Source organism: Silurus meridionalis, chromosome 25, assembly GCF_014805685.1.
Source record: "Silurus meridionalis isolate SWU-2019-XX chromosome 25, ASM1480568v1, whole genome shotgun sequence".
In the NCBI taxonomy this organism is placed as follows: domain Eukaryota; kingdom Metazoa; phylum Chordata; class Actinopteri; order Siluriformes; family Siluridae; genus Silurus; species Silurus meridionalis.
In genome coordinates this window covers 250323-265000 of record NC_060908.1, presented here as the reverse complement: position 1 = coordinate 265000, position 14678 = coordinate 250323, and the positions used below count along the sequence as shown (strand labels likewise).

The 14678-nt window shown below is 46.0% G+C and overlaps 3 protein-coding genes across 4 annotated transcripts; 1 reads left to right on the top strand and 2 right to left on the bottom strand.

Annotated features, from left to right (window-relative positions):
* Positions 1-77: 77 nt before the first annotated feature.
* Positions 78-2057, bottom strand: slc25a15b (solute carrier family 25 member 15b). The gene is made up of 6 exons (XM_046839657.1): positions 1958-2057; positions 1592-1850; positions 1333-1470; positions 783-958; positions 465-623; positions 78-389 (listed from the first exon to the last, which is right to left on the bottom strand). Exons 1-6 carry the CDS (start codon positions 2010-2012, stop codon positions 268-270), a joined length of 909 nt encoding a protein of 302 aa, XP_046695613.1. The 5' UTR covers positions 2013-2057; the 3' UTR covers positions 78-267.
* Positions 1941-8223, top strand: mrps31 (mitochondrial ribosomal protein S31). 2 transcript variants are annotated; one of them, XM_046839641.1, is made up of 7 exons: positions 1941-2062; positions 5100-5540; positions 5659-5811; positions 6625-6771; positions 6861-6931; positions 7011-7148; positions 7332-8223. In XM_046839641.1, exons 1-7 carry the CDS (start codon positions 2052-2054, stop codon positions 7556-7558), a joined length of 1188 nt encoding a protein of 395 aa, XP_046695597.1. In that variant the 5' UTR covers positions 1941-2051; the 3' UTR covers positions 7559-8223. The 2 variants fall into 2 exon arrangements, with proteins under 2 accessions (XP_046695597.1, XP_046695596.1); XM_046839640.1 differs by lacking the exon at positions 1941-2062 and adding an exon at positions 4639-4809.
* si:ch211-114c12.2 (uncharacterized protein LOC336578 homolog) lies at positions 7852-13826 on the bottom strand. Its single transcript, XM_046839631.1, has 10 exons — positions 13550-13826; positions 12959-13018; positions 12207-12872; positions 11118-11783; positions 9011-9141; positions 8863-8923; positions 8725-8773; positions 8553-8621; positions 8277-8443; positions 7852-8135 (listed from the first exon to the last, which is right to left on the bottom strand). Exons 2-9 carry the CDS (start codon positions 12997-12999, stop codon positions 8297-8299), a joined length of 1830 nt encoding a protein of 609 aa, XP_046695587.1. The 5' UTR covers positions 13000-13018; positions 13550-13826; the 3' UTR covers positions 7852-8135; positions 8277-8296.
* Between the last annotated feature and the right edge of the window lie 852 nt (positions 13827-14678).

Sequence of the window (14678 nt, the reverse complement as noted above, 5' to 3'; positions counted from 1 at the left end):
AATATAAATATAATATAATATAAATATAAAATAATATAAATATAAAATAATATAAATATAATGAATTTATAGATGGGCTAAAAAACACTATTTCGGAAACGTCAGTGTTCAGTGGTTAAGATGTTGGACTTCTGATTATAAGGTCATGAGTTCAACTCCCATTGCCACTAGGCTGCCACTGCTGGGCCCCTGAGCAGGGCCCCTAACCCCTTAACTGCACAGTTGTATGAATGAGATAAATTAAAGTCACTCTGGTGGAAGAGCAAATCAGCTGTTAAACTGTGACATCATCAGTTTGCGACTCGCCTCGTACCCCATGAAGAGAGCGCCGTTGGCGGGGAACGTCCTGATCATCGTGGGAGTGAGACCTGAATACAGAGCTCTCACACCTACAGAGGGAGCAAGAGAGTGTTAATAACATCTTAATAACATCGTATAAGTGACGGTTCTTCTGAGCATCTTGCCTTCAGTCCTGAAGATGTGTGTGAAGATTTTGTAAAATCCAGCCTGACTCTGTGCCATGGACATCACCTGAATCCTCGACTTCACACAGTCCATCGGATAAATCACCAACCAGAGACATGTTCCACCCACACCACCACTCAGCATGGTGCAGACCATGCCTACTCACACACACACACACACACACACACACACACACACACACACACACACACAGTTTAATGAACCAATGTTCAAAATACGTCTTCACCTATCGGTGTGTGTGTGTGTGTGTGTGTGTGTGTGTGTGTGTGTGTGTGTGTGTGTGTGTGTGTGTGTACCGATGTCGTCTCTGCTACACTGCAGGTGTTTAGAGAAGGTGGAGCGACAGAGCTCGTACGCCCCGAAGAAGCAGAAGTATCCCGGCACCTCTCTGGCGATGGTCGGAGTGAGACCCTGAAAAAACCCTGAAGGACCTTCAGCCTTCATGATGGACTTTATTACTGACCACACTGAGCTACAGAGAGAGAGGGGGGAATGTGACACTGAAGGGATTAAACAGACAATAACTGCAGCTCATCATCTTCTGTGTGTCATGTGATCACTTCATAACATCATCACATCTCATCACGCTTTAGATTATAATCTTATCTCATCATCTTTACGACATCTAACAAGATCTGGAAACATTTGCAGTTAAAGACCAGCAGCGCCACCTAGAGGTCGTACACTAACCTGCAGTGGCTGTACCAGTGATTCAGTTAGGAGTTTTTTCTTCACACTGTCTATTAAAGTTCATCAGATACAAAGCAGCCAATCACAACACTGGAAAATGCCACGCCTTTGAATGCAGATGTAACATAAGGCAGAGAAATGAGGAGAAACGTGTACGTGTGGGTGGAGCTGATCTTCTCCGAGGAACTCATCTCATTCATCACCTGCAGTCGGCACTTCACCAACTCCGTAGGGCACAAAACAAACGAGGAGAAGAAGGAGGCTACCGAGCCAGCACACGCCTTCTGTACATTACTGCACACACACACACACACACACACACACACACACAAACAGGAATTTTAGATATAATTGTCTATACTCCAAATAACCTTCATCTCCTCCTCTTCCTCCCCGATCCTAACAATCGTCTCACCTGAGGGTGGAGTCTCGGTTGAGGCCACACCCCCGCCGCACCACCTCCTGACAGAAACCGTAGCACATGAAGAGCACTGCGTTCTCGCTTATGTTGGCCATCAGAGCGGGCGTGGTCCCCTGGTACAGCCCCCTGATGCCCACCTGCTTGTAGGTGGAGAACAGACAGTGCAGGAAACCCCGATAGAGAGACGGAAACGACTGCATTTTCACCTTCACTGTGTCCAGCGACTGCCCACTCAACACACACACCATCCCTCCTGCACAGAGAGAGAGAGGGGGGGGGGGATCATGAATTTGACTCATGAGTCAGTGATTCCTGATTCTCAATTCAGATTCCGGAGTGTAAGGTCAGTAAGATTCGTACCTACAGCTCCAGCAGACAGGTCTATAATGGCCTGCACACCGGGGTGAGAAGACATCGCTATGGCAACCAGGAACCCTGAAGCTTTCTGTATCTAATGGAGCTAAGGTGAGACAGACAGACAAACAGACAGACCGACAGACAGACAGACACTAAGTAAGTCAGACAGACAGATAGGCAATGGGTCAGAGAGACAGTTAATCAGACAGACATACAGACAGACACTGAGTGAGTCAGACAGACAGACAGACAGTAAGACAGTGAGTGAGTGAGTGAGACAGACAGAAAATTATATCATTTATAAAGATACTAAAACAGAAGGTTTTATCTAGGTCAAAGGTCATTTGATGAAGGAGAGAAGGTCAGAGGTTACACACACACACACACACACACACACACACACACACACACACTTACTGTGCAGAGATGAAGATGATGATGATAATCGTGTGAAACTCCAGACTAAATCATCCCCAGTGTGTTGTTTTTTGTTGCATGACTATAAAATGATGGACAGATCAGATCTTCTCTCTTCATCCCCGGATGTTTATATTTTACCAAATTTCCTGTTTTTCTTTGCTGATTAGGGAAACATCACTCCACGTGGACCGCGTGCAGCACACACACACACACACACACACACACACACACACACACACACACACATGCGATTGCGTCATCATCAGCGCGAGCGGAAGTGACTCCATTACGGTCCCCGAAATCCGCTACATTAAACTACATTTCCCACAATTCCCCGCGGTGGGGAAACGCGCTCTCGCGCTTTTATTTAGCGGTGATGATTAAAGACGCGGTTCTTCAGGAAAACAGTTCAGTCTGTTTAATCTGTTTAATCTGTTTAATCTACACCGAATTCAACCCAGAGTTCCCGGATGAGACGCTGAGCTCTGATTCGTCTAAATCACTTCCGTTTAACGGTTCAGTAATTTAGATAAACGGAATAAAAAAGTAGGGATTTTAAACGAACGTGTTAATGACGTGTTAATGACGTGTTAATTAAATGTTAATTACATGTTAATGACGTGTTAATTAAGTGTTGATTGCATGGCAATGACGTGTTAATGACATGTTAATGACGTGTTAATGACGTGTTAATTAGGTGTTTATTACGTGTTAATGACATGTTAATGACGTGTTAATGACATGCTAATTAAGTGTTTATTACGAGTTAATGGCGTGTTAACACTAATTTATTTTTGAACGCGTGATTAATGCAGTGTGCAGTTCTGTGGAAACACACTCTTTATCACCCAGATGAGGATGAGGTTCTGCTTTAGAGTCTGGTTCCTCTCAAGGTTCCTTCCTCATAACATCTAAGGGAGTTTTTCCTTCACCACAGTCTCCACATAGCTTGTGTTGTGTTGTAGCTTTATGTTGTTTAGTGTAGCACCAGGGTTCCTGAGGCACGTTGTCTCGTTTTTACTGTGTACTGTGTATAGTAGAAATGACAATAAAAGCCTCTTGACTCTTGACATGGTGCTCATCAGGGATAAACACATCATTCACCTTCATTCTTTAATTCTGTAAAGCTGCTTCGAGACAAAGTCTGTTGTGAAAAACGCAATAGAATAAATAATAAATAAACTTGACTTGTCCATTCCCGGTCTGTTGGAGACACTTCATCAGTTTGGTCAGTTTACTGGATCTAAAATACATTTAGGAAAACCTGAAGTGATGTTCTCCGTTAACTCACACGTCTCTTTCACATCTCCGACATCTCCGAGTCTCATCTATACCCTGTGATTCTCTCACAACTGCTCACCTGTAACAACAAGACTTCAGCAGGATGAATATCTGAACCCCTTCACCAATTTCTTCCTTTAGAAGAATTAACACAATCAAAATCAGTGTGTTTCCTGTTGAACTCGATTTATTTGAGTGTTTACTGTTTTTTAAATCAGAACTGTTTGTACAGATCTGAATGCAGCTATCAGTACGTTTATATGGAAGAATAAAACCAGGATTAAACTTGTTTCCCTTCTGAAATGTATTTATTCTATGGTCATCACCACAGGGACCCACTTTAAGATGTGTTCAGCACAAGCAGCTAATCTTCTGCCTTTGGAAATAAATGACTTGCAGAACAAACGGGATTAATTCTGGTGGATTTGGGCCTCGTTGTGGATTTTCTTGAAAGAACAAATCCCTCGCTCTGATTTATGTTTGTTTTTCGCTTTTACACGCTCACTTTCTCATTTTAACAACACACTGTTATTGTTTTGTTATTAATATTAATAATAATTAATGTGTTTACTGATCGGCTCTGTTGTGGTTTAGTTTACGTTTTAATAAGAAATCAATAAAACTATTATAAAACATAAATTAATTAAATTAACACACATTTATTCACGACATCCTTTTTTACTTAAATATAAAAATAATAATAAACTCCAATGAAATATAACTTTTAATCACTAAACCTTTGTTTTACTGATGTGCCAAATCTCAAATCAAGGCTTCAGACCACTTTTGTTCCAATTTTCAGCTCAGATTGGATCAAATCCACAGCGTTTATGCTGCTGGCTGTAGAGAGATTGGATTATTTATGAGAGTATATTTTTATATATATATACAGTATAATTTATATCACCCTAATAACTGCATCAGTAATATAAAGCATGTCTCTGTAACGCCGGAACCTTTATTCCCGGTTTATGTTGTTCACGGACACTTTAAGCCGCCGGACTCGGAAGTGTGTGTGCGACATTGAGAGTAGTGAGGATGTACAGACGCGCGTGCTTCTCTCTGTCTCGGGGCAGAAACGCGTTAATTCACGCGCGTGACCTAAAACTGAATCTCCAGAAATGTACGGACAGAGTTTCCGCTTCCGGTTTCAGGTGAGTTTATTTGTGATGTTCAGCTGCAAGTTTGAAGTAGAACCTGAGGCATCTACTGCCTCCTGAAAGCTTCCCAGACCCATCATCTAAATTACCTTCATCATCATCATCATCGTCTCCACCTTCTGCAGTGCTGGAACACTGCTCCTGGCACTGCTCTCTGTAGGGTGTAATAATGTTCTGCATGAGGTGTTATGAGGAACCACAGGTCCAGGAGGTGACCAGAAGACCAGCCTGCTGGTTGTGTTTCAGTAACAGTGCTGTTTGTTTTGTTCGGCTGCTCACTTTAGGGTTTTAGTGAACCACAGGGTGTTTGGGACGAGTGCAGCGAGACGGTCTGAGCAGAAGAAAGATGGAGAGAGAACGGAGGAGTCCACGATGAAGCACGATGATGAGGAACACAAGTGTGAAGTGAAAGTCCGAGAGTCGGAGAAGATTTTGTTGAAGGCGACGTATGAAGAAGCAGCAGCGAGGAATGAGAGCAGACCTGAGAACACCGCTGAAATAACAGTGTCTGACCCGAGATCAGCGACGGAGGAGAAGAAGGAGGAGAAGAAGGGAAAACAGGGTCTGCTGGAGCTGCTGGGGGCCATGAAGGTGGACACAACCACCAAAACCAAGCTGAAGTCTCTGAGGAAGGGTCTGAGTGGACAGGAGAACGCTGTGAAGCAGAAGCGAGTGGTGATGGAGAGCACGAGCAGCATGTTTCAGCAGGCTACAGCGCCACCCAGGTGAGAGGCAGCAGATCTTTAATAATCAGTAAATAACATCCATCACACACAACATTCAGCAGTTTCTGTCTGCCGTATTGGGGTGTGGCTTAATGTGTGGTGTGTGTGTGTGTTTCAGCGAGTCTCTGAGTCCTGAGATGGTTGCTGCAGTCTCGGCCGCCGCCTCCACACTTCCTGATCGCTCGCGAGTCGAGTCGGAGCTCCTGAAGCAGCTGCGGAAACACGAGGCCGTGTCTGAGGAGGAGAGACGAGCCGAGACGCAGAACATCGGGTCAGTACACCTCAGAACCATCAGCAACACCATCAGGAACACACCACTCACAACCCTGAAACACGAGACCTGCTACAGTCTCACATTCCCTCCTGACTTTCTCACACGCCATCATCTGAGCTGGAGCCTGATTCATCTTACCTTACACACCACCGCACCAACACCACCGCTACAACGCAGTACAACACCACCACTACCACCGCAACAATGCAGTACAACACCACCGCTACAACGCAGTACAACACCAACACCACTGCAACAACGCACTACACCACCGCCACAACGCAGTACAACACCACCACTACCACCGCAACAATGCAGTACAACACCACCGCTACAACACAGTACAACACCAACACCACTGCAACAACGCAGTACAACACCACCGCCACAACGCAGTACAACACCACCACTACCACCGCAACAATGCAGTACAACACCACCGCCACAACGCAGTACAACACCACCGCTACAACGCAGTACAACACCACCACTACCACCGCAACAATGCAGTACAACACCAACACCACCGCAACAACGCAGTACAACACCACTGCAACAACGCAGTACAACACCACTGCAACAACGCAGTACAACACCACCGCAACAACGCAGTACAACACCAACACCACCGCAACAACGCAGTACAACACCAACACCACCGCAACAATGCAGTACAACCGCAACAACGCAGTACAACACCAACACCACCGCAACAACGCAGTACAACATCACAAACCGCCTGGAATGTACTTGTATTGAATGTATTTATATTTTGGGTGGTGGTGTTCCTGTGTTCCTCTCCCCCCTCAGGAACGTCATCGCTGATATGAAAGTGGGGAAGAAGCCTGGAGTGAGACTGAACAGCTGGCCGGCCAATCAGATTCGGTTTGATGATGATGGGCGGGGCTACACACATGACCGTGGCATCATGGGGGAGCTCGGGGAAATCCGGCGCAGGTAAACAACCACTACAACCTGCACATGGACCTGTTTAATGTTCAGGTGTACATTTACAGTGTGTGTGTGTGTGTGTGTGTGTGCTACAGGAATTCTGCATTTACTGCAAAGAAGCTGAACATCTTCAGTGCTGTGGATCAGGACACACAGACGGATGCTGGTAACCCACGTATCACGGGCATTATAAATTCTGTTATTTGTAAACAAAATAAAATCTCCACATTACTTGTGTGCTCCAGGCCCCTCCCTCTGGGATGCTGAATTGGCCAATCAGCTCGCGCGAGCGGTTAATCAGAGACCTCGTAACGGCTTCGAGGAGATGATTGTGTGGACGCGGGAGGGGAAGCTGTGGCAGTACCCCGTCAACAACCAGGCGGGTGAGGGGCTTTCAATCATCACATCATAACCTCATTGTGATGTCATCAAGACACCAGCCAATCACAATCAGGGTTCTAGATCCTAAACACACACTGTACTCTACTGACTCGTTCCTGTATATTGTACACTGAGTACCACAGGGTAATATTACACAGAGGTGTGTGTGTGTGTGTGTTTTTTAGGGATGGAGGAGGAAGCAAAGGTCCCGTTTCATGAGCACGTGTTCCTGGAGCGCCACCTGGCGGACGGTTTTCCTCGGCACGGCCCCATCAGACACTTCATGGAGCTGGTGGTCACTGGACTCTCCAAGAACCACCAGCTGACAGTTGCTCAGAAGCTGGAGCACATCACCTGGTTCCAAAACTACTTCCAGGAGAAACAAGAGATCCTGGGTGAGGCTGAAGCGTGACCCATCCATGCTCCTGGAGAAACACCATCTTCCAGTGTCCTGATTACCTCCACAATGTGCTACACAGGAGCATGTGCACACCCATTTCCTGTTAGCTACGTTAGCATAGCAGCTTCAGGGTTACATCAAAGGAGAACTTTATCTGAGCTGATGGACACGTGGAGGAGAGCAGGAACAGCGGACCGGCTGTAGTGCTGTACACTCTGTGTGTGTGTGTGTGTGTGTGTGTGTGTGTGTGTACACACACTGGTTGATGATCAACTGTACAGATTATCAGTAATAATAAATAATCATGTGATGAAGTTCCAGTTTTATTGAAATCTCTATAAACAATGTAGAGGAATAAAGAGCTGTACAAAGAGCTTCAAAAAAACAAAAAGACATGATCAACATGGGGCACCTTCATCCTCACCATCATCATCAGGTCAGCTTTTAACACACACACAGGACTAAAACATCTGTACAAAAACACCACCGTGTGTGTGTGAGAAATCCACAAGATTCTTGGATCTGTGTATAAGAACTGAACAGAGGAATTATGGGTTTCAGTTGTATCCACAGAGATCCACTCCAACATCTGGGGGAGAAAAATCAAAGGGTTAGAACATTACCATGGTGTGTGTGTGTGTGTGCGGAATGGGATTAAAGCAGCAGTGTGTAATTGAATGAGACGGATCTGAGACTTGTCTAAAACCATGTCTGTTGCACGAGGACTCACACTCGCTCTCTGTACACACTTCACCAGCGGCGGTAGCTGGTGGCCTGGCGGGGGTGGGGCGGGGCTTTGTGCCGGAGCGTCTGCATGTTCCTGTACTTCGTCATGATGCTCTGACTTTTCCTGAACACTGGTTTCTGGTGGAAGGGAGGACGAGTGAGGATGGTGGCCTTAGAGGAGGAACACACACAAATAAATAATAAACATTCACTCTATATAACCTGTGTGTGTGTGTGTGGGGAATAAGACACAGAAGATGAAACTGAAGCTCAAAATTACCATCAGGGGTCTTCTGAAGACACCATCAGGACCTTTCTGAAGTGCAGGGGCAGGACGGAACCCGGGTTTCTACACACACACACACACACACACACACACACACACACACACACACTTCAGCTGTGCACTCAAAAGGAAACAGTTCTGGTTTGGGATGTTCTGGATGTTTTACCTGAAATGGACCAGGTTTCCGTAACGGTTTTCCAGGACCTTCCATCATCCTGAGATGCAACACACCACAAAATTACGTCACTGTATATAAAAAAAAGATCTAGATCATACGTGTGCGTGTGTGTGTGTGTGTGTGTACCGTCGCGGCTTCTGCTCCCGTCCCGAGTTCCCAAAGCGGTGATCCAGATTCTGACCTGAACCTAAACGATAAGAAGTTCCTCAGCTCTGAACTGAAACACACACACACACACACACACTGATGTTTAATATTTATTCTTTTTATTTACCTGCTTTATTATTATGAGACATTCGGCTTTTCCAGGATGTGCTGCTTTTAGGACTTGAGCTTCTAGTTCCAGCTTCCCAGTGAGATACCACCACCAGGTCGTGGGTCAGCTGGCGGTCTAAAGGTGAAGAGCTGGAAGGGTCCGGGTGGGAAAGTAGTGAGTTACACCAACAAACAACAACAACAACAACAACAAGTAAACCAACAGCACTGGCAGGACTTCCTGTCTGGAGTTACACAGAGAAGAGAACAGAGTAGATGAGAAGAAGAAGAGAAGAGGAGAAGAAGAGCTCATATAATATCAGATTAAACCACACGTGTACCTCGGCTGTGAACGCAAGTGCAACTGTTCAGACGATAAACAGTGAAATCACAAAGCCTTTAATCAATCAATCAATCAATCAAAACAACGGCAAAGAACTAGAGAGGATCACTGCTGAGGTACTTACAGAAAGACTAAGCTCATCATCTCCACGCTTCAGTTTCAATTGGTAGATTAGTTTTCTCTCATTCGCTCGGGATTATAACCATTTTCTTGCTCTAAGTGAAAAATCGACAGACGAATCGAACGTGAGGTCTGGATCTGAGATCTCTCCTAAACCATCGCATCCAGATCATCCTTTCATTTCTCCATCCATGACACTCTCCTGATCCTCCTCCTGGAAGTGTGTTTTTAGTGTCGTCTGGTCCAAAGCCTGGTTTCTAGTTTGATCCAGTTATTATGTTCTCAGGTCATCGTTATCTCCAGAGAACCTCAGGAGAACCTTCACACGGGGGTGAGACTGGGAAAACGGTTCACTCAGCCATGTTTGGTCGAGACGTATCTTCCAGCTGTTCCTCTCCATACGTATGAGAACTTTCTTGTAGTCAGATACATGTCAGGTTTTTCCTAAGAGTTTTCCTGAATGTTTCTTCAGAGGAACTGCTGATTCAGACACTTTGATCTGAGGAATGTGGTGGATTGGGTCATGGGGCAATGAGCCTGGCTTTGAACATTTCTTCAAAAGGAAATCACTTATTTGAGATTTTTGAGGAATGACTGAGGAACATACTGGTTTTTGAACAACATTTCAGAGGGAAATTGCTGAAGAACCATTTAACACTTTACAGCTATTTATATGAAGATCAACAAGGGTTTTTGGTATATGTTTTCAGAGGTGATCAGAGGAACCAGCTGGAGATTTTTTACAGACTTCTTTAGAAGAAATGATCTGAGCCACGAGTGGTTTTGGCAATTTTCAGAAGTGATCATCTGAGGAACAAGCCCATGTTAGATGCAGGACCCCATGTTGATTGAAGGCATTCCTGTGAGAACTTCCAATCCTGGTCCTTCTGCACAAGTTGTTCTGTTCTGTTGTTCTGGTGACTGAGATGCAGAAGAAAGTGATTGTTGTCTTGACGGAACACATGGTAGAAGTTCCAGGTTCTGATGGTTTGGTAGGACTCTTGGAGGAGAGTTGTCTTGCTGGTCTCCATGAATCCTACAGAATCTGCAGGTTCTGGAATGGTTCAGTATTTTCTCCTCTTTACAGCGAGATCTTCTGCTTAGATTTTCCTGAATTGCAGGTTTGCTGCCAAAATGTAAGCAAACTTCAGCCATCCATGAAATTCTTGGATTGTTTAGTTCCAGGAACGCCTTGAGGAGGAACTTGGCTCACCGCGGTGGAGGACGTTACGTAACCGTACCCGAGTTAAACCACGCAGAGCCTCGCTAATCTGAGCTATGGTTCAGGTAAAAGCACAGATGATGTTGACTTTGTGGGAGAGGCCTTCAGAAGGTGTATAAGCTTTGAGAGATCACTGTGTCTGCACCTGACCATGATTCAGGTAAACATCATGAAACACTGATTTTTTCGAGACGGCACGTCTGGTACTTTCCCCCTTATTAATCCCCACGTTAACGTTAAGGTCGGATATTCTGGACATGGACAGAAGGTTACACGTCTTAGAGGAGACTCAGGTGAGGAGTAAAGAAGCCTCTACTGGTGTTTCTCATGTGAACAGGGTGATGCCCCTTTGGTGAAAGCAGTGGCAGAGACAAACAGGGAAGCTTGGAACCTTCTAAACATCACGCAGCCATTGCCACAGTATGAGGGGAGATACCGTACCTGCGAGCTCGACCAGAGCGCCGGGATTCCACCTGTGTCTCGGAGTCCATTTCAGCATCAGCAGATTGGGAGTCCGTGTCTGATGAGGAGTCTCGAGACGGCTGCCTCTTCACACTTTTCTTCAGAGGAATCTTACGAGGCCGAGGTACTGAGGGTTCGCCCATGTGCTCCTCCTCCTCCTCATCCTCATCCTGCATCTTGTTTGGAGGCCTGGGCCTCTGCAGGGGCATTTTAAACCTCGCCACGGATTCCTCTCTGAACTTGCGACCTTTTAACAGCCGGGACTTGTCCTTGAGGGACAGGCCACGACCTCCAAAACCTTTTAGAGGCATCGGGCGTAAGGGCATCTCTCTACGGAAGCGTTTGGGCGGTCCGTGCTCGAGCTCAGGAGGTGCTGGGCGTCCCATTTCCTGAATCCTCCTCTTCATTGGACGCATTGGAAGCCTCTCGTGCGGCCGCGGTGGTGGTGGAGGAGGAAATCTGGAGGACGAGTTGGAGGAAGACGGTGGACCAGATTTCCACGAAGGAGATCTGTAAGGGAGGCGAGGGCACGGGTAACCCCCTTCCCTACGGGGCCATTCGGGGGCGTGGTGCCCGGGCCTTCCCCTCCCTCGGCCCCTCCGGGGGTCTCCGTGCTGCTTCCGTGGCTCTCTGTCTGAAGACCACCTGCATATCCATCACAAACAATACAAACAAGTGGGTTATAATGCCAGGTCCTGCTGCTGCACATGGTTAGGGGCAATTCTTAACTTTTATTACGCTACATCCAGCCTGCTGAATGCCCCAGGGGCAGGGTATTAAACGGACTTGTTATAATACAACACTTTCTCCATAACCACTGGATGACTTCTAAAAGGAACCTCTTTTTTTTTTATCCTTTTTTTTTTGCAACTTTTAAACCCCAGCAAAACAAATGAAGTAAAGGAAGTGTAGCGTGGATGAGGATCTTAACATTTATCTCCCTGTGGTGTTGAATATTCACCCTAATACTTTTCTGTTTATCGATATTGCCCCTGTATCTCTACCATTATCATCATCATCATCACCACCATCACCCAGCCTGCACAGGGTCAGCCATGATTCCTGTACCTCTCTGGATACGAGTTCCTCTCATGGAACTCTCTGGGCTTTCTCTGAGGCGGGGCAGAGGGTCGGGGATCCCCGTTAGGGTGAGGGTAACCCCCTGGGCCATTCCAACGATGCCCTCTGTGGGCCGGACGCCCAAAGGGCCTCTCCCTGGGGCTTAGCTGCCTTCCAGGACCCCAGCTCCTCTCCTGTGGGTGGGGAGAGTTTTGGAATCGGTTCGGGGCTCTGAAGGTGTTGTTATGTGGTGGCATCCCCCTGCGGTCTGGCGGAGGGCTGTGGAAATATCTGGCAGAAGGAGAAACATGGCCAGAGTGGTTCCCGTGGAAAGACCTGTGGTGGCCTGGTGGGGGCTCGTGAGGGGAGTGGCGGTGTTGGACAGGGGGAGGGCGGTTCGAGCGGGACGGAGATGACCTTCTGCGGCCACGATGAGAATCCTGATTCATGGGATAAGGTCTGAAGTTGTCATGGTTCTGAGGTGTCCAGTGTCCATGTGGTCTCTCCCTCGGGTCTCCCATCGGAGGTCTCTTGTCTCTGTGGTAAGGAGAATGTCCTCCACCGTTGCCCTCTCTCCAGCTGGGAGGGGTCTTACCTGGGGGGCCTCGAAATCCTCTCGGAGGAGGGCCCATTCTCCCTCCGCGGTGCTCACCGTGTCCATCACCAGAGAAAGACCTAAAGCCAACACACACCAACACTAAGCTGCTGATCCACACACAGAATAAGATGATCCAGAAATAGAGAACAAGTCAAAGCAGTACCTCTGCCTGGAACGAGGAGAACCTGAGTGTGGTCTTACCATCTTCACAACGCTCACGCTCCTGAAACCAGAAAAAACACAGCACAGTCAAAAAAACTCATGAAAAGTACAAATATTATTAATTATGACGAGACACGTGTGAAGAAAAGCTGAAAGTCGAGACGAGAAGACATGAGCAGGTTCTTACAGGAACAAAGGAGGAGTGATGGAGAAAGAAGTAGTAGTATTATTGTTATACTGTTTTACTGAGACGTCACCATGACAACCAAACATTAACGTGTTATAAACAATTTCATTAGTTTATTATCATTATTATTTAACCTTCAGTTTAAAAAATTTACAATTTAAAACTGCACAATTTCCACACTACAGATAAACTACTATTAAACCTGGCTGCAGTGAGGAGAGGAACCTGGAGAGGAACCTGGAGCAGGCCTGCTGATCTTCACCTGCCTGGCTAAGCTCCTCCTCTCACTACAGCAATGTACATCTCCACATAAAACACTTCATATGTTCATATCATTATTAACTACAACTCAATAATATTGACATTAAACTGGAGACTCTGTTGGTTTTGGATTAAACTACTCACCCGAGGTTAGCGGAGAAGCTCAAGTGAAAACGCCGCTAGCAGGAAGCTAGTTCAGATAACCGCGTCACAAAGCTCAATAACTTCAATCTTAATGTCAGAGAAAACGATCAAAAAGAAATATATCTGTATATAAACAGATTAAAGCGCCGTGTGGTCGTAAATCGGACCTACAGTTTAGGCTTTGAGTTCATCTTGTGAGTAAACTACACGCTAAACCTAAACACAAGCGCAAGAAGCTACATTATAGCATACCACGCCTACATTCCAATAAACCCGACCCCTCAAATACGATTGGATGATCCCCTTGTCTGTTTCAAAAAGAAAATCTCAAGGATGCGTCTAGCCAATCAGGTTCCAGAAGTCGCGCTAATGCCAGCCAATCACAAAGCGCGAAAGGCGGGATCTGTTGGGGGATGGGATACGTTCTGCGACAGCTGGTGAAGAAATGACGACAATCCAATATGGCGCCTGACTGGCTGGGGGAAGGGAGGGGAGGGGAGGGGAGGGGAGGGGAGGGCGTAGAGCTGATCTCAGGTCAGTTTCAGTGTCTAAGTTTCATCAGAAATAAGTAAATATTCGCGCAGTGACTGACTTCAGATCAGTGTGAGGGTTGATAAAGTTTCAGCTGCTGTTGTACGTCAGAGAGAGAGAGAGAGAGAGAGAGAGAGAGAGACTGACTTTTTTTTTCTTTTTTTTTTTTTTTACTTTTTACAATGCCTTTATTTGACACACACCCTGTTAAAAGCCACTTGGTATCAGGTCTGTAAAAGCTGCTAGAGCTGAACACCGGAGCAAACTCATAGAAAACAATAAAAACAATCCCAGGTTCCTTTTCAGTACAGTAGCTAAACTAACTACAAATCAGGGATCTGAAAATTGTGTTCCATCACAGTTTAGTAGTGAGGACTTTATGAATTTCTTCACTAAAAAAAAAACCATAGCATTAGAAAAACAATTGTGGAGGTCCAACCTCTGAGACCATCTCCTGATCCAATCTCACCTTCAACTCCACAACTCCACTGTTTTACATGTACAGGACATGAAGAGCTGTATGATCTTATCACCAAAACCAAATCAACAACATGTCAGTTAGATTCCATTCCAACTAATCTACTGAAGGAAGTGTTAT